This window comes from Equus quagga, chromosome 17 (assembly GCF_021613505.1).
Source record: "Equus quagga isolate Etosha38 chromosome 17, UCLA_HA_Equagga_1.0, whole genome shotgun sequence".
Classification (NCBI taxonomy): Eukaryota; Metazoa; Chordata; class Mammalia; order Perissodactyla; family Equidae; genus Equus; species Equus quagga.
In genome coordinates, this window is record NC_060283.1 from 17,123,819 (window position 1) to 17,147,489 (window position 23,671).

General features: G+C 36.4%; 1 protein-coding gene across 1 annotated transcript; it reads right to left on the bottom strand.

Moving 5' to 3' along the window:
- Window positions 1-6,640: 6,640 nt before the first annotated feature.
- Window positions 6,641-7,586, bottom strand: LOC124229133 (olfactory receptor 4C12-like). Its single transcript, XM_046644229.1, is given in 2 exon segments — window positions 6,641-7,439; window positions 7,441-7,586. Coding segments are annotated over 2 exon segments (945 nt in total).
- Between the last annotated feature and the right edge of the window lie 16,085 nt (window positions 7,587-23,671).

The window sequence follows — 23,671 nt, forward strand, 5'->3', positions numbered from 1 at the left end:
TCCACATTTCAACAGAAAATTACAAAGCATACTAAAGGCCAAAAAAAAAAAAAAAACAAAACAGTTTCAAGAGACTGAATAAGTATCAGAGCCAGAGTCAGATAAGAAAGAAACATTTTTACTAGACAAGGAATTTTTAAACTTTGATTAATATGCCAAGTGCTTTAAGGAAAAAGTAGACAAGTAAGAAGACATGGATAACATAAGAAGAGACAAATTCTAAGAAAGAATACAAAAGAAATGCTAGAGATCAAAAACACTGTGACAGAAATAAAGAATGGCTTTTGATTGGCATGGTAGTAGACTGGACATGGCTAAGGAAAGAATCTGTGAGACTGAGGATATGACAATAGAAAATTCCAAAACTGAAAAAGAAGGGAAAAAAAGACTAAAGAATAAAACAGAACAGAATATCCAAAAGCTGTGGTCCAACCACAAAAGGAGTAACATATGTGTAATATGAATATCAGAAAAAAGGAGAAAGAGTGAAAGGAAAAGAAGCAATATTTGAAACAATAATGACTGAGAGTTTTCCCCAAACTAATGCCAGACACAAAACCATGGATCCTAGAAGCTTAGAGAACACCTTGCAGGATAAACACCAAAAAACAAACAACTACACCAGCATATATCATATTCAAACTTCAAAAAATCAAAGATAAATTTTAAAACTTTGAAAGAAGCCAGAGGAAAAAAATCTTACCTTTAGAGGAGTGAAGTGTAAGCACCTGACATTAAGCTCTTTGATTGTAATGGAAGTGCTTGTAATTAAGATTTTATTGCAAAGGTATTCATTTCAAAAGGCATTCATCTTGAATAAACATATTACCAGTTATATGACACAGCTACCAGCAAAACAACCAGATAAGAAACTAACGCACCCCTACCTGTGAAGTCCCCTCTTTCAGAAAGCCCTGGGTAACCTAGAGAACTGACCACATGAGTGACCCTACTTCTTCCTTACCATTCCCTAATTCCCACTATTGTGCTTTAAATTAGCCAATAAAGAGTGAACCCACAAAACCTTAGATAACCATCCACAGACTCTAATAAAGGCAGAGCCCCCAGTCTGCACTCTCTCTCTCTCTCTCTCTGTGACCTTGCTGTGTGGCCCTTGAGGGCACCAAGAACCTTCCGGGATCAGTGGGTAATAACTCTGGTCCCTCAAAGCCCCTGATGGTTTTGCTGAAGTGTGTCCTACAATTGTAGTAAGAACCACAAGGGCTGGTCCAGCCACAACATTGGTCTCAGTGGGTCAAATGTCCATGGGGACTTGCTACAAGTTAGACAAGTCCAGGTGAGTCATCACTCTCAATCATATCAACAGGCTTGGACCAACACAAGAAGCAAAGAAAAGAATTACATCCAACTTCTCCTCAGAAACCATGCAAGTAATAAATGAGTGGAGTACTAAGTGTTGAGAGAGAGAAAAACACAACCTAAATTTCTGTACCCTGTGAAATTATCCTTCAAAAGTGAAGAAGAAAAGTGTCAAACTCATAGAATAAGAGAGTAGAGTGGTGGTTGCCACACAAATGGGGAGATGCTGGTCAAAGGGTACAAACATGAATAAGTTCTGAGGATCTAATATACAACATGGTGACTATAGTTAGTAATGCTGTATTGTATACAAGGAATCTGCAAATAGAGTAGATCTTAAGTTGTCTCACCACACACATAAAAAATGGTAATTATGTGAGGTGGTGGTTATGTTAACTAACTTGATTGGGATAATCATTTCATAATGTATATGTATGTTAAATCATCACATTATACACAGAAAGAACAAAGGAATAAATATTTTCTCATAAAATCAAAAATTAAGTGAATTTGTCATAAATAGATCTGTCTACAATAATGTTAAACAAGTTCTTCTGAGAGAAATAAAATTATATAGGTCAGAAACTCACATCTATGTAAAGACAGAGCACTGGAGAACGAATGAGTGAAGTTAAAATAAAAAAAATTTATTTTTTTATTCTCAATTGATCTAACAGAAAACAGTTCATTCAAAATAAAAATAACAGCAATGCATTCAATCATGTATGCTTATAAATAAGTGAAATAAATGGCAGTAATAATACAACAGGCTGGAGAGAGGAATTAGGAATATTTTATTATTACAGTGTACTTGCACTACTCATGCCATGGACTAGTGTTATTTGAATTTGGACTTAAATTAGCTATAAATGTATACTGCAAAGCCTAAGACAATCACTCAAAAAAAAATTAAAAAAGAAGTGATATGTGAAGAAAGGAGAAAAATAGAATCATTTAAAATCTCAGTTAAAGCCACCAAAGGCAGAATAAGAGTAGAAGACAAAAATAAGAATGAAAATCAACAGCAACAAATATGATAGATATTAACCCAAATATATCACTAATCATTTTGAATATCAATGATCTAAATGTACCAATTAAAATACAGATATTGTCAAAGTGGATCAAAAAGAAGACCCGACTATATTCTGTCTATAAGAAACTCACATTATATATAAAAAAGACATATACAGACTGAAAATAAATGGATGGAGGAAGATATACCATGCTAACACTAATCAGAACACATTGGAAAGCTATAGTGATTTCAAGAAAAGTAGACTTCAAAGCAAAGAAACTTATCAGGGAAAAGGATATTACATAATGATAAAGGGGCCAATTCTTCAAGAAGAAGCGGAAATCCAAAAAGCGTATGTACCTAAAAGCAGAGCATCAAAATATCTTAGGAAAAAATTGATAGAATTGCAAAGAGAAATATTGAATCCACTATTATAATTGGAGACTTCAAACCCTAATATCAGAAGTGGACAGATTCAACAGGCATAAAATCAGTAAGGACATAGCTAAACTCAGCAACACCATCAATCAATTGAATGTAATTGACCTCCTTAGACTACTTCATGCAACAACAGCAGAATACACATTTTTCTCAAAATGACATAAAATACTCACCAAGATAGACCACATTCTGGGCCATAAAACACACCTCAACATGTTTAAAAGAATAGAAATCATGTAATGCCTGCTCTCAGACTACAATGGAATTAAACCAGAAATGAATTATAGAAAGACACCTGGAAAATTCCAAAATATTTAAGGAATAAACAACATAATTTTAATAACACATGGGGCAAAGAATAAATCTTGAGAGAAATTTTAAAATATTTTGAACTAAATGAAAATGAAAACAAGATCTATCAAAATTTGTGAGGTGCAGGGAAAGCATTACTTCAAGGAAAATTTATAGCAATGAATGCATACATTAGAAAAGAAGAAAGATATAAAACAAAACATCTAATCTTCTACCGTAGGAAACCTGAAAAAGAAGAGCAAATTAAATGTAAAGTATGTAGAAATAAGGGATAATAAAAATTAGTGTATACTTCAATGAAATTAAAAATATGGAATCAACAGAGAAAATCAACAAAACCAAAAGCTAGTTCATTGAAAAGATCAATGAAATTGATGAGCCTCTAGCCAGGCTAACTAAGAGAAAAAGAGGACACAAGTTAATAACATCAGAAATGAAAGAGGAGACATCACTACAGATTCCACAGACATTAAAAGTATAATTTTTAAAAATGCTATGATCAACTCTATGCCCACAAGTTTGATAACCCAGATGAAATAGACCAATTCCTTGAAAGATATAATGTGACAAAATTCACACAGGAAGAAATAGATGATCTGTTAGGCTTATATCTATAGTATTAGGAATTTTCCAACTCTTAGATTTTTTGTGCTTCTTTATTTCTGCTTTTCTTCCTACATGTAGGACTGAGACTCGGACGTCCTTACATTTTGTGGAAATAAAAAACGATCTATGGATAAATGAGACCTGTTTTATGAGATCCAATGCCCAATTTTAGCAAACATCAAAAGTGTGTAGCTGCCCATAAATCTCTTAAAAGCATCCTGCACATGCTGGTAGCTTCCAAAATATGTATCCACTTTCCCAACATGAAATCCAAAGAATTACATTTCCCTGTCCCCCTGGAAGTTGAGCACAGACATGTGACTTGGGTTCTGCTAATTAGGAGCATCTTTGCAAGTCTTTGAGTGGAAATTAGTTATCTGAGGTTAAATTGTTCTGAGAATGAGTAGTTCTGAGGGCAGGAATGTGGTGGCACCTTTGCAGTTTAGTCAGTGGCAATATGATCTTGGTTATAGCAGTGGCAGCTCCCATAGCATGCCAGTCTATCAGGTGTGCTTCTGCAAGTTATTCCTGATAGTTCAGCCTAAAACATTCTTAACCTATTTAGTTGCATATCATATATCCTTTCCACCTAAACTAGCTTCAGAAATTCTGTGTTATCAGCTAAGAATCCTGGCTGATATACTAATCTGACCTAAAATTCTGCATTTCAATTTATCAAGAACAGAAAGTCATTGATTTCAGAAGCTTCCAGTAAATGAGTCACCTTTAAAAATTCATTTACTCTTAAGAGGGTTAATTGGAGATGATAGCCTTTTACTCAGTAAATATTTATTAAGCATCACTCTGTGCTAAGTCTATTCTAGGTGCTGGAAATGCAGTAGTGAACAAAACAGTCAATGCATCTACTTTCATGGACTTTACATTATAGTTGGAAGATAGAATAAACAAATCAAATGATCAGATGGTGACAATGGTGTAGAGAACTATGATAGAGTCATGTGATAGAGAGTAACTCAGGGATATAGAGAATGGCTTTACAAGAATGGTTAAAGAGGACCTCTGAGGAGGTGGCAGTCAAAGCACAGACTGAGTGAGAATAACGACCCCACCATATGAAAGTCTAGAGGAAAAGCATTTAGGGAATAAAGAACTAGTTCAAAGTCCCATCGGCAAAAATGAGGCCATTGAGCTGGAGCTAGTGAATAAGGGTGAGAATGATACAGGATAAGGTCAAAGAGATGCGTGTTTGGGTGGGGGCAATTGTGCACAGCTTGATAAGCCAAGAAAAGGCCAATTACATAATTTGGTGTAAATTTGGTTAACCTGATCGCTTTCCTACTACCAATCAGTTTAGCTCAGCTCCTCTAAGCAAATGCTTTTATGTGGGAAAAAATTGTAGAAATTAAAGTAGATAACATATATAAACCCATTTAATTGGCCCCAAAACTTTATGAGACAGGTATTATTGTTACTATTTTTACAGATAAAGAAAATTGGGATAGGAAAGTTAAATAACCTTCCCAGGTCACATTTAAACCCAAGAAATCTGGCTCCAGAGTCTGTGCTTACCACTGCTCAACACTACCTCCTCTAAACAGAAATATCAATTGATTCTGTTCATATTCTGGTTGCCTTGTGTGTTCATGTCAGGTTCATAATAAAACGATGTTTTGGCCATTCCATCAAGGCTTTTCAAGAGAAAATCATACCCATAAATGGATCAGCCCCAAAGCCTAGGAGGCATGAGACTAACGGAAATCAGAAAACCAGGAGAGAGTGTGCGGTAATGGCTAAGGATGCTGGGAAATACTCCAGCCCCTAAGAAATTCTACAAGACAAGTCAGCTTAGACTATTATTCTTCACAGCAAGTATAGAGAAATGATGTACTATCCTTCTAATGCTCGAAAAAATTGGATTGAGTGGGTCTATACGGTTACAGAGAATCCAGTAATAAAGTCCACAATACCTAATAGGCATTGAGCATTTATTGGCAATAAAATATTTACAAGGACTATTTATTTAATCCTGATAATATCTTTATCATTCTCCTTTTACTCAAACATAAAGATGTTGTGGTTTGCCAGAGTTCACACTATATGTAGCAAAACTAAGTTTTTATCTCAGAACTATTTTACTCATAGGCTATTCTTTTAACCATCATTGTATACTAAACCTTACCACTCACTCCTCCAAAACATGCATATAAAAATGATACATAAAATATCCTTCACATAGCAAAATAATTAAAACAATGTTGTCCAAATGAACGACTAGCTAAGATCACAGTAACAATGAATTTTAGTCCAAATAATTCAGCAAGAATAGACGGTAGCCCTTCCCTTTGGAAGCACAGAGGGAAAAGGAGAGAGACTAGATGTTGCAAAAGATTAAAAAGCATACAAAGAGAAGATGGAAAATACAAAAAATGTTTCTATTTTCACAGAACACGGCATTTTTGTTTTGAAATCACAAAGGTAGGGAGCTTACACTGCATGATTTATGAAGAATTGAATCTCATGAATTAAATTTCATGAATTCTCATATCTCCTATGAAAGATACTTCTTAGGAAATGTCTTAATAAGATGATGCATTAATACGCTGAGGATGCAAACATAATCTATAGCACTATTGTTCAAAGTGTATACATAGATCACCTGCTTAGAAACACATGGGTAATTCATTTAAAATGCAGATATGGCCATTGAACAGCCCTATTGAATTAGAATCTCTAGATCTGTATACTGGAAATGTGTATTTTAACGAGAATTCCAACTGATTCTGAAAGTACACCAAAGTTTAACAACCAAATGGGCAATAAATAAACCTAAATGGGATATTTTTAAATCATCAATAATTTCCTGCCTGGGCCTTTCCTCAATGGGCTTATATGCCAGCATCAATATACTTTTAAATATAGTGTCCACTTGGCCCCAAACCATAGAAATTATGTTATTTTCTCTTTGCCATTTAAAAGATAAAGTCATTTTATGCTAACGTGAGCATTTCTCCATTGAAACCACCTTTCGATCCAGAGCTTCTTTATAGCATTTTTCACCTCTCCATTTCTAAGTGTGTAGATTAAAGGGTTTAGCATAGGAGTTATCATGGTATAAAACACAGCCACGGCTTTATCAATGGAAAAGGTGGTTACTGGGCACAGATACACAAATACACAGGGCACAAATAATAAAATGACCACAGTGATGTGAGAGACACAGGTGGAGACAGCTTTGCGCCTCCCCTCCAAACTATAGGCCCTTAGAGAGTGCAAGATGACCACATAGGAGATCATCAAAAAGAGTAAGTTTAACAAGCAGATGAATCCACTATTGGCAGCAACAAAGAGACCAAGAGTATGAGTGTCCATGCAGAAGAGTTTCAACAAATGGTTCAAGTCACACATGAAGTGATCTATGACATTGGGGCCACAGAAGGGCAGCCAGACTGTGAAGAGGATCTGAATGGTTGCATGGACAAAGGCTCCAGCCCAGGTCACTCTCACAAGGAGGCTACACACTTGTCCACTCGTGATGATCCTGTAGCAGAGGGGTTTGCAGATGGCCACATAGCGGTCATAGGCCACCACTGTGAAAAGGATAATCTCAGCAGCACCAAAAAGATGCACAGCAAAGACTTGAGTCATACATCCCTTAAAGGAAATGACTTTTCTCACAGAAAGAGTGTCAGCTAGCATTTTAGGGGTCATGGAGGAAGAACAGCAACCATCCATAAGAGATGAGTAAGACAGGAAGAAGTGCATGGGGGATCCTAAGGCCTTGGGTGCTGATAGTGATCATAATAAGCAAGTTGCTTGCCAAGCTGATCAAGTAGACAATTAAGAACACAACAAATGAAAATTTCTGAAGTTCCATATTTTGGGTCAGGCCCAGGAGGATGAATTCTGTCACATTATTCATTCTCTCCATCAATTCAGTTCTTTCCTGAAAAGAAATTCACACTCGTCCTTAACAATAACACCTTCACTTAATGAATAAATTTCCATGGAGTGCCTTATTTTTTCTAGTTTTACAGAAGGCAAAAACAAGCACAAAAGTATATCAACTATTTCATTTTTTACATTGATACATGTGACAATAAAGGTGCAATTAATTTTCCTCTTCATAATTTCTTGACTTGTTTTTAATTTTCTACAATAAAAATGTGTAACTTTTAAAATCATAAAAGAAAAAATACCATGCATCAAGTTTTAAGAGCCAATCCATCATGTGGCCATGTATGTGGTACATTCACAAATACCCAAAGATGCATGTATTTTACCCAAAAATGGCTGGACATGCTTACCAGTGAAAAATCCATTTGTTCTACTGGTTTAAGTCATACAAATACAGTCAAAGATATATAAATATTCTTTCATGGGCTATACCCTTTCCCACTTTTCCTGTGTGGAAGCTTCTCCACTTCCTCAGACTGAAAAATGGTGCTGCAACCTCCTCCCAATGTCAGAGACTGCAGTGAATGTCCATTACAGCACTCGCCGCGTTGTCTCACACTCATCTCTCTTTATGAAACAGTACATTTCCTTGAAGGCAAAAATTTGCCTTACTACAATTGTAATCTTATTCATTTTTGTATTCCCAGTGATGGCCAAAAAGTAAACACTCATAAATCATTTACGGAGATATGGAGAAGAAAAAAAGAGACAAAAGAGGAAGTGAGAGAGAAAGGAGAAAGGGAAAATTAGAAATGCATTAAACAACAAAGAATGAGAAACAGACTTAAAATTCAAAGACTTAATTTTGTGTCCAAGATCTACCCCTTATTAACTATGCAACATTAGTTTATCTGTGCTTCAATTTTTTTATCTGTTAAAGGAGGGATAAATATGCCTATATTTAGGATTATTGTGAAGATTAAATAATTTTAAAATTATTATTATTGTTCTTGTTAAATAGTTTTACTGTTCTCATGGAAGAATCACTAAAGAAAACTTTCAACATTGCCTCTAACCATCTCCAAAAAGCAAAGATTCTGAAAACATAAGTTAACCAAATGAGGAGAAGCAGGAGAAAGAGGCAAACAAGGAGACTTGTCAAAAGAAAAGTCATCAGATTTTTTAAAAAAGAAAAAAAACAAGTGATTAAAAGAATCCTTAACATAAAAATTCTATTATTGATTAGTTTCCTTGCTTGTTTTGTAGGATTTATTGTCTACTCATTTCATTAATTCATTTGCTAAAGCCATATTCCAATACATTAAAAATCTACTCCCTCCAAATTTGACTCTTGTGCCTGACTGTGGAGTTTTCAAGGAAACAGGAAACTTTAAACCCAGTTCAATATCCAAATAAATGCTTTGTATAGAATATTGTACTTCAGTCTTATGGTCTATTCATTTTTTAATCCACAGTGCTCGAGTGCCAGGTATTATAAAGCATTTGGTGAAAGAGAAAGAAAAGGGATGTGGAGAGAGAAAGAGAAACAGGTGAGGAGAGGAGGAGAGGGAGGAGGAAGGAGAGAAGAAAAAGGAAGAGGACCAGAAAAGGTGAAATAAAGAAGGAAAAGAGAGAAAAGGGAAGAGGAAAAAGAAGAGAAAAATGGATATATCACAGAGTCATATAAGAAAGACGTTTTTTAAGCAGTTGTGTTGTAATATTTCCAACAAGAGCCGTCCTTGAAATCCAAACTTTTTATCAAACTCTCTTGTTGATTATGGCCCTTAGGATCAACAGCAGAGAAAAGTGCTGACAAATAAATAAATCACATGTTGTTCTTACATACAAACTGGTCAGGAAAAAAGGTTATTTTTGCCCAACTCAGTATTGAGGGTTATAAACTACTGACTTGTTATTAGTCGGTCCTTTGCAGATTCAACAATACTTCAAACAAACTCTGTTAGGATTTTCTTCAGTCCAAGGTGTTCAACCAGAGTCATGATCATTTTAATTTATTGTAAAAAATTCAAAGTGTTTCCAAAAAAAAAATGCTCAAGTAAAATAAAAAAGAAGAAAATTGTGCTTCTCCTACATGCTGATGTTCACCACATCATGCGTGTCTAGGACTTCTCACCCTGGCCTGATTGTTCAAATAACAAACTACCCCAGATAGTAGACACATTTACTTTGCATTTAAAAAGAATTTGGATTTTGGAGAGGGGGGGAGATTTCAGCAGGTCTAGCACGATTCTATTTCTATAAGAATCATAGAAATCTATTGTTTTACTTTTTTTTTTGTAAAACTAGGTCCGGTAGCTTCAAAACATGCCCTAAGAACATGGTAGCCATTTTAAAGCTAGAAAAGGAAACCCAATTACCAAAATATCAGCAGTTGGGGCCCAGCCCAGTGGTGTGGTAGTTGAGATCCTGTGCTCTGCTTCAGTGGCCTGAGGTTCACTGGCTTAGATCCTGGGCACGGACCTACACAGCATTCATCAAGCCATGCTGTGGAAGCATCCCACATACAAAATAGAGGAAGACTACCACAGATGTTAGCTCAGGGCCAATCTTCCTCAAGCAAAAAGAGGAAGATTGGCAACAGATATTAGTTAAGGGCCAATCTTCCTCATCTAAAAAAAAAAATCAGCAGCTGATTAAAGGTCCTTGGATGAAGAATTTCTTGAAGCCAATTCTTCCAAGCCTTTTTTTTTTTTCAGAACATCTATGCTCAACACAGAGCCACATATTTTGATCCTTGGGACTCACTCTGCCTTCTTCCATCACTTCACTGGTACCCCATGGCCAGAGAGGAGGTCAGGGGAAGACATTGCCTTTGTGGTTTGCTCTGCCCAGAAATTCTCACAGTCCTGCCTTCTTAACTCCTTCAAATCTCACAATATAGAGACATGAGTTTTATTCAAGTGGGGAACTTACCTCAGCGCTCTTTTCTCAAGAGAAGAGTAATTAATTTTAGGAGGCTTTGCCAAAATGGCAACCAAATGCTTCTCCCTTCCTCCTATGGTCCCTCTGACCAGAGAATGACATTTTTGACAAGGGTTAGAACTCATCCACTGAACTGGAGGAATCCTTAGGCTACAGTCAGAACCTGAATTCTTCATTTAAAAAAAAATGCTCATCAAACTTTTAAACATAGAGGCAGTAGTGTTCAATAATAACAGTGAAATTAACTACCAATTGAGTGCTATATGCCAGGCACTGTATAAAACACATTAGGTGAGGTACTCTTTGTGTTGGACACTCTTATTATTCTCACTTTATGATTGAGGAAACTGAGGCATTATGAGTTTAGGTAATTTACCCAGGATCATAAGTAAGCAGTGGCAGAACTGAAACTTAAATACAAATCGGCCTCCATAGCCCAGATTGTATCTCTGCCCTCATGATGCAAGAACCCTACAATTAAAAAAAAGGGAATGGTGAACACTGTACAAAAGGATGCAGTACTCTATGTCTGTGCAATGGGGACATGGCTTAAACTGGGGTGGAGGTGGAATGCTCAGAGAAGGTAGTATTAAGGAAGTGATGTCGAAGTTGAAACCAAAAACTACTATCTAAGGTCTAGCTTACGTAAGTAAGAAAGGGCTTGGGAAAGCTAACAGTTGAGGAACTGAGCTGGACTGTATTGCTGGTGAACACGAACAGTGAACAAAGTACCTATGTGAGTCCAGCGGGTGTATTCGTGGTTCCGTCCTGTTATGAGCTAAATCCAGTCAACTGCACTTTCCAAACATATCTTCAAGTGTGCTGTATGCTTTCATTGTCATTATCAATTAGCTGGAATTACTTGAGCAAAAGTGTTAAAATACATTGAGCGACTGGAAAACGGCATTATAACTGACTCACTGAAATATGAACAAAGACAGCTTACTTACAGCACAGGCACACTGTGTAAGCACAGACAGTCTCTGATCTAAGGGAAGTTGTAAATATGTCTCTTACCTTGAAATTTCACTTAGCATTTCTCTGCCTCAGTTTTTCTCAGCCTCAGAATGAGACTTATTATAACATGTCATTGTTCTGAGAATTAGATAGACCTACAGTAAAAAAAAAATCAATAAATGGCAGGCATATTTTTACTAACAAAAAAACAAGGATCTCAAAATTGAGATGAAATTTCCACTAAAACTTTGAGAACCTCAAATTCCAAGTGACTAAAGAAATCTACCTTCTCAGACCTTCTTCATGAATTATTTCCCATTACAGAGCAACTAATATGGTCACCCTCTCTCCCTGGGTCTGCCAGGTCTGCAGGCCACCAGAGCTGAAGTCTGCAGCTGCTGTACCTTAGGGTACATTCTTCGGGTTCAGGCAGTGTTCCTGGTGGTGCTTCACTGCTGATGTTGGTTGATAGATTTCCAGGTAGTTGCACATTTTCAGTATTACTGACAGGCTATGATACACAACTCCAGATGTACACGTGCCCACTATTGCTTGAGGGTATATCTAGGAGTTGACCCTGTGAATTGAGTTTATGTGAATGTTCAAGATCACTAGATAATGCCAAATTATTTTCAAAGTAGTTGTGTCAATATATGTACATGCAATAGCAATGTAAAAGACATCCCATTTGTTCATATCCTCTACATCACATGGTAGTCTTAAACTTCTTAATTTTTGAAAATTAAATGGATATAGAATGTTGTCTCATTGTGAGTTGGATTGACATTTCCAAATTACTAATAAGTTGATTATCACCTCACGTGTTTATTCACTACATCTTTCTTTTGCTGAAATCTCTGCTCATGTCTTTGGCCCACTTTTGTCTTTTTTATTTTAAATTTGTAGAAATTTGTTTTGTATTCTAAATGATAATCCTTTGTGATATAAATGTCTTTCAAATATTTTCTAGTTTACAGTTTGTTTTTTCACTTATTTTAAGGTTTTTCTTATGAACAGCAGTTCATAATTTAAATATTGATATTTGTATACCTTTTATTTATCCAAAAAGTTTTTTGTATTTCCTTTAAGAAAAAAAATCACATACTTTAGAGTCACAAAAATAGTATTTTTGTTGAAAAGACTTTCCTTTCCCCCATAATTGCTTTGACAACTTTTTGTGAAAATGAATTAACCATATATATGCTGGCCTAATTCTGGACTCTTATCTTGATCAATTTATCTATACATTTACCTTATGTTGATACACACTCTCTTAGTAACTGTATCTTTATATTGTCTTGAAATCAGGATGTATAAATTTTCAATGTAGAACACTTGGACATTATCTATCAGATGTATTTGTAAGCATTTTCATTTTTATCTAATATAGTGTTTTTCAATTTAATTTTCTAATATTATACTTGATGCAGACATAATATAAACATAATTTATTTTTATATGCTGACCTTTTATACAACAATATAGCTACATTCACTTGTTGTTTTTAGTATTATTTTCTGCATACAAAGCTACAAATATTGCAAATACACAGTTTAATTACTCCTTTCCAAACTTCATCATTTTTTTCTTTATTTTGCTGACCAGAACTCCAGTCTTTACAAAGACAGTTTAGAAAAGTTACTAGACCAACAAAAATACTACACCCCATCAAAAAGTTTTTCTCAAAAGTCAGAACAATAGAAGGGCGTCCATTCTAAACACTTGTATTCAACATTTTGCTATAGGTTCTTATCATGGAAATTAGGTTTAAAAAAAAGAAAGAAAAGACATCCGACTGGGACAAGAAGAAATAAAACTATCTGTATTTTCTTCTTGATGAAGTGTCCCTTTGATCATTATATATTGTCCCTCTGTGTCTCTCTTTACCTGTCTTATTTTGAAATCCACTTGGTCTGATATGAGAATTGCAACACCTGCCCTTTTTTCCTTGCTATTTGCTTGAAGTATTGTCCTCCACCCCTTCACCCTGAGTCTGTGTTTGTCCTTGGGGCTGAGGTGTGTTTCCTGGAGGCAACAAATTGTTGGATCGTGTTATTTAATCCATTTTGCCACTCTGTGTCTTTTTATTGGAGAGTTCAATCCATTCACATTGAGAGTGATTATTGATGCATGTGGACTTAACGCTGTTAATCTGTCGCTCATTATCTTGTTTTCCTGCATTTCTTTTCCTGTTTGCTTTAGACTACCCATTTAATACTGCAACTTCTTATGCTGGGTTTCTTAGATTATTCCTTATTTATGATTTGTGACTCTGTTCTGTACTTTATTTTAGTGTCTCCCTTGAAGTTTGTATTTAGAATCTCGTGTATAATATAGTCTATTCTCTGGTGGTCTCTTACTTACTTAACCAATACTGATTTAGACCCTTTGCTCTTCCCCTCCTAAATAATTATTTTCATTTTTTATTCCAACTCGTCTTATTAATTGGTAGTTAGAGTGCTAAGATCGTCCTTGTTTTGGTAGTTTCCTTACTTTTACCCTAATGCTATAATCAAATATTTGCTATCCTGTTCTGGTTCTATCCATCGGTCTCCCTAGTCTGTGGATTGTGTCCTCTTTCTCCCTTTTTTCTCTTTTCAGGTATGAGAGCCTTCTTGAGGATTTCTTGTAATGGAGGGCTTTTGGTTACAAATTCCCTTAACTTTTGTTTGTCTGGAAAAGATTTAATTTCTCCCTCATATCTGAATGAAATTCTTGCTGGATAGAGTATTCTTGGCTTAAGATTTTTATCCTTTAAAGCTCTGAACATGTCACTCCATTCTCTCCTAGCTTGTAGGGTTTCTGTAGAGAAATCTGCTGACAGTCTGATAGGGGCTTCTTTATAGGTTATTCTCTCTTTTTTTTCTTACTTCCCTGAGTATTCTTTCCTTATCTTTCCTTTTTGCCAACTTTACTACTATGTGCCGTGGGGTAGATCTTTTTACATTGACAAATCTAGGAGATCTAAAACCCTCCTCTACACACATTTCTCCATTGATCCCTAGATTTGGGAAGTTCTCTTCTATAATTTCGTTAAGCACACTTTCTGCTCCATTTTCCTTTTCCATATTCTTGGGAATTCCTATGATCCTTATGTTCTTACTCCTCATTGAATCCATTATCTCTCAGAGATTTTCCTCATTTTTTTTAAATTCCTAGTTCTCTTTCTTCCTCTGTCTGGCACCATTCAGCCTGTCTATCTTTGATTATGCTGATTTTCTCCTCTATGTTGTCTACACGGGCATTCAGGGAATCCGTATTCTGTTTTATCTGGTCCATTGTGTTTTTCATCTCAAGTAATTCTGTTTGATTCTTCTTTATGATTTCAATCTCTTTTGTGAAGTAACTCCAGAACTCGGCTTGTTTCTCTATCTTTCTCTCTACCTCATTGAGTTTTTTGATTATAGCTGCTCTGAATTCATTATCACTTAGTTTACCTAATTCCAAGTCCTCAGGACTTAATTCTGTGTTTTTATTGTTTTCCTTCTGGTCTGGGGCTTTTATAAATTGCTGGACGGTAGAGGAATGGTTTTTTCTCATGGTGGTAGAATTCAGTTGGAGTTACAGCCTGTCGCCACTAGATGGGGGTTCAAGAGCGGCATGTTATGAGCTCTCCGCCTTGGGGCAAGATGGCTGCGCCCACTGGCTTTGCTGGGGGGGAGGGGCTGTTACTCACACACGCCGGTCTGGGTTCAGATCAATTCTGTTCTCTGGTCTCCCAAGGCCCTTGATTTATAGGTTCCCCGTAGACGGAAGCTTTCCCCCCCGTCAGCGGGTCTCCACTGAACCAGCGGCAGGAGCCCTGGATGATCCCCAGGTTGCACGGCCCCTCCCCCGCTCCTTTCCGACCTGCTCCGAAGCGATCGCAGACTCTAGGGGAGGGAGCAATGTTCTCTCCTACCGTTCCAGCGCCTCCGAGGCTGTAAGTAGGATTTATGATCTCTGCCTTCTTGGTATTGTAGGTCTCTAACAAGCTGGCATTATGTTTATTCTCTGAAATTCAGTTCTTCCAATCTTTTGTTGTATTTTGGAGGGGAGAGAATCCCGGGTCAGCTCACCCTGACATTTTGCTCCGCCCCAGGCTCAAACTATCTGTATTTTCAAATTAATAATGTATTTTTTATTGTGGTAACATTGGTTCATAACATTATATAAATTTCATGTGTACATCATAATTTATTTCAATTTCTGTTTAGATGACATCATGTTCACCACCCAAACGCTAATTACAATCCATCACCATACATATCTGCCTAATCACCATTTTCGTCCTCCTCCCTCCCCGCTTCCCCTCTTGTAACCACCAATCCAATCTCTGCTTCCACTTAAGAGTGAGATCGTATGGTATTTGGCTTTCTCCCTCTGACTTATTTGACTTAGCATAATACCCTCAGGGTCTATCCATATTGTCACAAATGGCAGGATTTCATCATTTCTTATGGCTTACTAGTATTACCTTGTGTCTGTATACCACATCTTCTTTATATACTTGTTCTTTGATGGGCACCTAGGTTGTTTCCAAGTCCTATTGTGAATAATGCTGAAATGAACATAGGGGTGCATGTATCTTTATGCTTTGGGTTTTCATGTTCTTAGGATAAATGCCAAGCAGTGGAATACCTGGATCATATGGTAGATCTATTCTAAATTTTCTGAGGGATCTCTGTACAGTTTTCCATAGTGGCTGCACCAGTTTGCACTCCCACCAGCAGTGTATGAGGGTTCCCTTCTCTCCACATCCTCTCCAACACATATTGTTTCCTGTCTTGTTAATTATAGCCATTCTGACAGGATTGAGGTGATATCTCATTGCAGTTTTGATTTGCATTTCCCTGATAGCTAATGATGTTGAACATTTTTCATGTGCCTGTTGGTCATCTGTATATCTTCTTTGGAGAAATCTCTGTTCAAATCTTTTGCTCAATTTTTAATTCAGTTGTTAGATTCTTTGTTGTTGAGATGTGTGAGTTCTTTGTGTAGTTTGGATATTAACGCCTTATCAGATATATAGTTTGCAAATATATTCTCCCAGTTGTTAGGTTGTCTTTTTGTTTTGTTGATGGTTTTCTTTGCTGAGGAGAAGGTTGTTAGTTTGATGTAGTCCCATTTGTTTACTTTTTCTATTGTTTCCCTTGCCTGGTCAGACGTGATACTTGAAAATACACTGCGAAGACAGGTGTCAAAGAGGGTACTGCCTGTGTTTCTTCTAGAAATTTCATGGTTCCAGGTGTTACATTCAAGTCTTTAATCTATTTTGAGTTAATTTTTGTGTATGGTGTAAGATAATGGTCTACTTTCGTTCTTTTGCATGTGGCTGTCCAGTTTTCCCAAGACCATTTATTGAAGAGACTCTCCTTTTTCCATCGTATGTTCTTGGCTCTCTTGTCAAATATTAGCTGTCTATAGATGTGTGGCCTTATTTCTGGGCTCTAGATTCTGTTCTATTGATCTGTGTGTGTTTTTGTGCCAGTACCATGCTGTTTTGGTTACTATAACTTTGAAGTATATTTTGAAATCAGAGAGTGTGATACCTCCAGCTTTATTCTTTTTTCTCAGGCTTCCTTCGGCTATTTGCAGTCTTTTGTTGTTCCAAATAAATTGTAGGCTTGTTTGTTCTATTTCTGTAAAAAATGTTGTTGGAACTTTGATAGGGATTGCATTGAATCTATAGATTACTTGAGGAAGTATGGACATTTTAACTATGTTAAGTCTTCCAATCCAAGAGCATGGAAATCTTTCCATTTCCCTGTATCTTCTTCAATTACTTTCAACAATGTTTTATAGTTTTCAGAGTACAGATATTTCCCTTCTTTGGTTAAGTTTATTCCTTAGTATTTTATTCTTTTTATTGTAACTGTAAATGGAATTGTATTCTTAATTTCTCTTTCTGCTGCTTCATTGTTAGTGTATAGAAGCACAACTGATTTTTGTATGTTTTTATATCCTGCAACCTGACCATATTCATTTATTATTTCTAAAAGGGTTTTTGTGGATGCTTTAGGATTTTCTATCTATAAAACGTTGTCATCTGCAAATTGCACTTCTTCCTTTCCACTTTAGATCACTTTTATTTCTTTTTCATGCCCAATTGCTCTGGCTAAGACTTCCAATACTATGTTAAATAAGAGTGGTGAAAGTGAGCATCCTTCTCTGGTTCCTGTTCTTAGAGGTATAGATCTCAGTTATCTCCATTGAGAATGATATTAGCTGTGGGTTTGTCATATATGGCCTTTATTATCTTGAGATATTTTCCTTCTACACCCATTTTATTCAGATTTTTCATCATAAATGGATGCTGTATCTTGTCAAATGTTTTCTCTGCATCCATTGAGATGATCATTTTATTTTTATTCTTCATTTTATTAATGTGGTGTATCATGTTCATTGAAGTGTGAATGTTGAACCATCCCTGCATCCCTGGAATAAATCCAACTTGATGGTGTATGATCTTTTTGACGCATTTTGGATTCAATTTGTTACTATTTTGTTGAGGATATTTGCATCAATGTTCATCAGTGATATTGACCTGTCATTTTCTTTTTTTGTGATGTCCTTGTCTGGTTTTGGTATCACGGTAATGCTGGCTTCATACTATGAGTTAGGAAGCTCCCCCTCCTCTTCAAATTTTGGAAGAGTTTGAGAAGGCTAGGTATTAAGTCTTCTTTGAATATTTGGTAGAATTCACCAGGGAAGCCATCTGGTCCTGGACTTTTATTTGGGGGAGGGTTTTGATTTCTGTTTTGATCTCCTTACTGGTGATTTGTCTATTCCAATTATCTTTTTTCTTTATTCACTCTTGGATGGTCGTATGATTCTAAGAATTTATTCATTTCTTTTAGATTATCCAATTTGTTGGTATGTACCTTTTTGTAGTGTTTTCTTATAATCCTTTGTATTTCTGATGGTCTGTCATAATTTCTCCCCTTTCAATTCTGATTTTATATATTTGAGCCTTCTCTCTTTTTTTCTTGATGAGTCTGGCTAGACTTTTCAATTTTGTTTATCTTTCCAAAGAACCAGCTCTTGGTTTCATTGACTTTTTCTATTTTATTTTAGTCTCTTTCATTTGTTTATGCTCTGATTTTTATTATTTTCTTCCTTCTACTGATTTTGGGCTTTCTTTGTTCTTCTTTATCCCGTTCCTTTAGGCGCACTGTTAGGTTGTTTATTTGGGATTTTTCTTGTTTGTTGAGGTAGGCCTGAATTGCTATAAACTTCCCTCTTAGAACCCCTTTTCCTGTATCACATAGATTTTGGAATGTCATATTTTCATTTTCAATTGTCTCCAGGTATTTTTTGATTTCTTCATTGACCCAATCATTGTTCAGTAGCATTTTGTTTAATTTCCACATATTTGTGGCATTTCTGGTTTTCTTCTTGTAGTTTATTTCTAGTTTCATGCATTTGTGGTTAGAAAACACACTTGGTATTATTTCAATCTTCTTAAGTTTATTGAGACTTATTTTGGGGCCTAATATGTGATCAATCCTGAAGAGTGCTCCATGTGCATTTGAAAAGAATGTGTATTCTGTGGTTTATGGATGGAATGTTGTATAGATATCTACTAAGACCATCTGGTCTAATGTGTCATTTAAGGCGAATATTTCCATATTGATCTTTCGTTTGGATGATCTATCCATTGGTGTAAGTGGACTGTTAGAGTCCTCTACTATTATTGTGTTGCTGTCTAGTCTCCTTTTATGTCTGTTGATAATTGTTTTATATATTTGGGTGCTCCTATGTTGGGTGCATAGATATTTACAAGTATTATGTCCTCTTGTTGGATTGTTCCCTTTATCATTATTTAGTGCCCTTCTTTGTCTCTTGTTACAGTTTTTGTTTTAAAGTCTATTTTGTCTGATATAAGTATTGCTACTCTGGCTTTCTTTTCTTGGCCATTTGCTTGGCATATCTTTTTCCATCACTTCACTTTCAATTTGTGAGTGTCTTTAGGTCTGAAGTGAGTCTCATGTATGCAGCAAATGTATGGGTCTTGTTTTTTATCCAATCAGCAATCCTATGTCTTTTAATCGGGGAATTTAGTCCATTGACTTTTAACGTATCTATTGATAAATGTGTATTTATTGCCACTTTGTTACTTTTTTCTGGGTGTTTTAGCAGTTCTTCTCTGTTCCTTTGTTCTTCTCTTGCTCTCTTCCCTTGTGGTTTGATGGCTTTCTTTAGTATCATGTTTGGGTTCCATTCTTTTAATTATTTGTGTATTTATTATAGGTTTCTGGTTTGTGATTACCATGAAATTCATATATAATGATCTACATATATAGCAATCTGTACTGAGTTGATGATCTCTTTAGTGTGATCTCTTTCTAAAATCTCTACTCTTTTACTCCTCTCCTCTCACGTTTTACATTTTTGATATCATATCTAACCTCTTATTTCATGTGTGTCTATCCATTATCCTCTTATCATTGAAATAAGTAATTTTAGTGCTTTTGTCTTTTGAGCTTCATATTGTCTCCATAGTTGATTGATCTGCTACCTTTACTGTATTTTTACCTTTACCCATGATTTGGGGGCCTTTTTTTGATAATTTTCTCATTCTGATTTGTGGTCTTCTCTTTCCCACTTAAATAACTCCCTTTAGCATTTCTTGTAAAACTGGTTTCTTGGTGATAAACGACTTTAATTTTTGCTTGTCTCAGAATGTCTACATCTCTCCTTCCATTATGAATGATAATCTTGCTGGGTAGAATACTCTTGACTGTAGGTTTTTATCCTTTCAGGACTTTAAATATATCATGCCACTCCCTTCTATCCTGTAAGGTTTCTACTGAAAAGTCAGCTGATAGCTTTATGGGGTTTCCTTTGTGTGTCACTTGTTGCCTTTCTCTTGTAGCTTTTAGGATTCTTTGTCTTCAGTTCTTGACATTTTAATTATAACATGTGCTCACATGGGCCTCTTTGCGTCCATCTTCTTGGGTGCTCTCTGTGCTTCCTGTACTCAGATGTCTGTTTCCTTCCTTAGGCTAGGAAAGCTTTCAGCTATTATTTCTTCAAATAGACTCTCTTTCCCTTTGTCTCTCTCTTCTCCTTCTGGGACACTTATAATACAAATGTTAGTGTTCATGATGTTGTCCCCAAGTTCCCTTAGACTGTTCTCATTCTTTTAAATCTTTTTTGTTTTATCTGTTCAGCTTGGGTGGTTTCCACTACTATTCCATCCACCTCGCTGATCTGTTCTTCTGTATCATCTACTCTGCTATTGAGTCCCTCGAGTGAATTTTTCATTTCCAGTATTATATTCATTTCTGATTGGTTCTTTTTTATATTTTCCAATTCCTTGTTGACATTCTCACTGTGTTCATCCATTCTCCTCCCAAGATCAGGGAGCATCTTTATGACTTTTGGTTGGAACTCTTTGTCAGGTAGATTGTTTATTTCTGTTTCATTTAGTTCTTTTTCTGTGGTTTTGTCCTCTTCCCTTGTGTGGAATATATTCCTTTCCCTCTCATTTTGCCTCTTTCTCTTTGCTTATATCTATGTATTAGGTGGGTCAGCTATGTCTCCTGATCTTGGAAAAGTGGTCTTATGTAAGAGATGCCTTTTGGAGCCCCACAGTGTGCTTCCCTCTCATCACCAGTTCCAAATACTCCAGGAGTGACCCCTGTGTGGCCTGCTTTTTTCCTTCTGTTGTGGCAGGGTTGTTCTTGCTGCAGGTTCTCAAGGAGTCTAGGCTTTCCACCCTGTCCAGCTGGTTGTAATGATCATCTGCTATAGATCCTTCAGTCACTTTATTGAGTTTGGGGAGACCCAGCAATGTTGGCTGCAAGGTATAATAGCACACTCCTGTTTCAATTTTTCTGTTAAGTGAGTAGGTCCCCAGCATGGCTGGTTTCTAGGCTGAGGGGCTTACATATGCTGTAGGCCTCTGGCCTAAAAGGCTGTTGTCAGCTCTCTAAGAATTGCAGCTGAGTGGGGCTTGCCCCAGGCATGGTAGCACCCAATTATTTCAGGCTTTGGAAGGCATGGGTGATCCCCTATGTGGCTGTTTGAAAAGCACAGGTTTTCTGTTGCTGATAAGTCCCATGGCCCACATCTCCACACACCATCAACACAGTCCTGGCTCATGAACACATCCTGACTACCTGGAGCATACCCAGTCGCCCCACTGCAGAGGACCCTACACACTCTACCAATGCCTCACACATTCTACCCGATCTTCATGAAGGCCCTGGCCCACAGAGGCAGACCCACTTGCCTGCCTGCAGAGGATTCAGGCACCTAGTCTATGCAGGCCAATAAGTTGCCTGAGGGCTTGCTGTTGTATGAGGCCAGTCCCTAGAGCAAGCTGCCTGTCCTGGCTGAGCTTGATTAATTCAATGCTCTAGTGGGCTAACAGGCCAGGGGAAGAATTCCAATGGTGTCTTATAGCATCTATGTCAGCATGCTTGCACTAGGTCACAACAATGGCTGTTGCCAATGTCTCACTCCCCAGAGAGGTTTCACCCCTCACTGAGATACACCCAGATCCTACCAGGTGAGCTCCTTTTCACCAAACGACTGTGCACCTTTATTTCTGGTGATTTTAAATTGCTTTTTAACTTAAACAGGTGAATTTGTGGGTGGGCCCTTTAAGATCTGACTTTTTTCCATTTATGCTTTTCTAGGATTAGTCCCCATTTTAGTTAAGAGCCAGTGAAGCCAGATATGACACTCATCTCAGTTGTGCTGAGTGTGAAGCGTGCTTATAGTAGCAACGCACACCTGCTTAGGTCCCCCACTCCTCCAGGGAAGGCCATGTACCTTAGGATTCTCTCAGCCTGCCGTGAAGTTCCATGGCTTGCAAAAGTGGTTTTTTCCTCTCCAGGAAGTAATTTCTGCCTCTTCTGCCAGTCAGGACTGTCCCTTGTTGTGGGGGTTCTTTTTATACAGTTTTCAGTTCTTTCTCAGGGGTAATTGTTCCAAGAATAGTTGTAACCTGGTTGTGTTCATGGGATGAGGTGAGTTCACAGTCCACCTATGCCACCATGTTGGCACCAACCTCAATAAATTAATAATCTTATATAGAAAACTCTAAAGAATCCACACCAAGAAAAAAACTATTAGAGCTAATAAACAAGTTTAAAAAAATTGTAAGATATGAGATAAACATGAAAAAACCAGTTGTATTTCTATACACACACAATGAACAATCTGAAAATGAAATTAATAAAACAATTCCATTTACAAGAACATCAGAAAGAATAAAATACTGACAATCAAATTTAAACAATAAGGTGAAAGACTTTTACACTGAAAAATATTAAATTATTTTTAAATAAATTAAAGACCTAAGTAAATAGGAACACATCCTGTACTCATGGATTAGAAGATTTAATATAATTAAGGTTAGCCCTCAAACTGATCTACAGATTCAATGCAATCACTACAAAGACCCCAATGTCTTTTTTTGCAGAAATAGAAAAACTTTCTTATGGCATTGCAAAGAACTCCGAAGAGCCAAACAATATCATACTTTCAAATCTCTGAACTTACTAAAATCTATAAAAATTAAAACATCAGGGTAAAGACATAAGGAGACAAATACAGATCAAAAGAATAAAATTGGAAGTTCAAAAAAACCCCATACATGTATGGACAAATGAATTTTTGCAAGGTGGTCAAGACCATTCATTAGAAATGCATAATCTCTTCAACAAATTGTCCTGGGACAACTGGATATCCAAATACAAAAGAATTAATTAAGAGCCCTACCTCACACTATATAGAAAAAGTAACTCAAAATGGATCCAAGATCAAAGTGTAAACTAAAACTATAAAACTCTTAGAAGAAAACATTGGAGCAAATTTTTATGGCCTTATATTAAGCAATGATTTGTTATATATGGCAACAAAAGCACAAGCAACAAAAGAAAAATAGACAAATTGGACTTTACAAAAATTAAAAACTCATGTGCATTAAAGGACACTACCAAGAAAGTGAAAGTCAACTCACAGAATGGGAGAAAATATTTGCAAATCATGTATGTGCTAATCACCTTGTATCAGGAATATATAAAGAAAAATTTTCACTCAACAACAAAAGACAAATAGCTCAATTTTTAAGTGCACAAAGGGCTTGAATCAACATGTCTCCAAGTAAGATATACAAATGGCTAACAAGCATATAAAAATATGTTCAACATTGCTAGTCATCAATGCAATAAATACAAATAAAAATCACAAGCTACTACTCCACATCCTTTAGATGGCCATAAT